This window comes from Buceros rhinoceros, unplaced genomic scaffold (genome assembly GCF_000710305.1).
Source record: "Buceros rhinoceros silvestris isolate BGI_N320 unplaced genomic scaffold, ASM71030v1 scaffold22666, whole genome shotgun sequence".
NCBI classification, from domain to species: Eukaryota; Metazoa; Chordata; class Aves; order Bucerotiformes; family Bucerotidae; genus Buceros; species Buceros rhinoceros.
Genome location: NW_010416075.1, coordinates 14,692 through 14,963, shown reverse-complemented (window position 1 = coordinate 14,963; position 272 = coordinate 14,692). Strand labels below are relative to the sequence as shown.

The following is a 272-nucleotide window of genomic DNA, read 5'->3' as shown; positions in this document are numbered from 1 at the left end:
CAGACCCCGACTGCCGCTGGTGCCCGGCCCCCGACTGCGGGTGAGTACCGGGGGGACACGGTGTCCCGGTGGGGTGCTGCTCACCCCGTCCTGGGGTGGCTCAGGGAAGGGGGACCCCCGCCGTGGTGGGGTGCTGCCCGTCCCCAGCAGGTCCTGGGACAGCTGGGTGACATGGGGCCCACTGTCCCCATACGGTGCTGCTTGTCCCTACCAGCTCCTGGAACAGCTGGGTATGGCAGGCCGGCTGGGGCAGTACTGGATCACCCGCTCCC

General features: G+C 71.3%; 1 protein-coding gene across 1 annotated transcript in view; it reads left to right on the top strand.

Moving 5' to 3' along the window:
* Positions 1 to 5: 5 nt before the first annotated feature.
* RNF19B (ring finger protein 19B) overlaps positions 6 to 272 on the top strand; it is a gene marked incomplete at its 5' end in the record, with an annotated part of 10,746 nt that continues 10,479 nt past the window's right edge. Inside the window, one exon of the mRNA XM_010137680.1 lies at positions 6 to 40. Within this exon, the coding sequence (XP_010135982.1) occupies positions 6 to 40 (35 nt within the window). The remainder of the gene's footprint in view (positions 41 to 272) is intronic.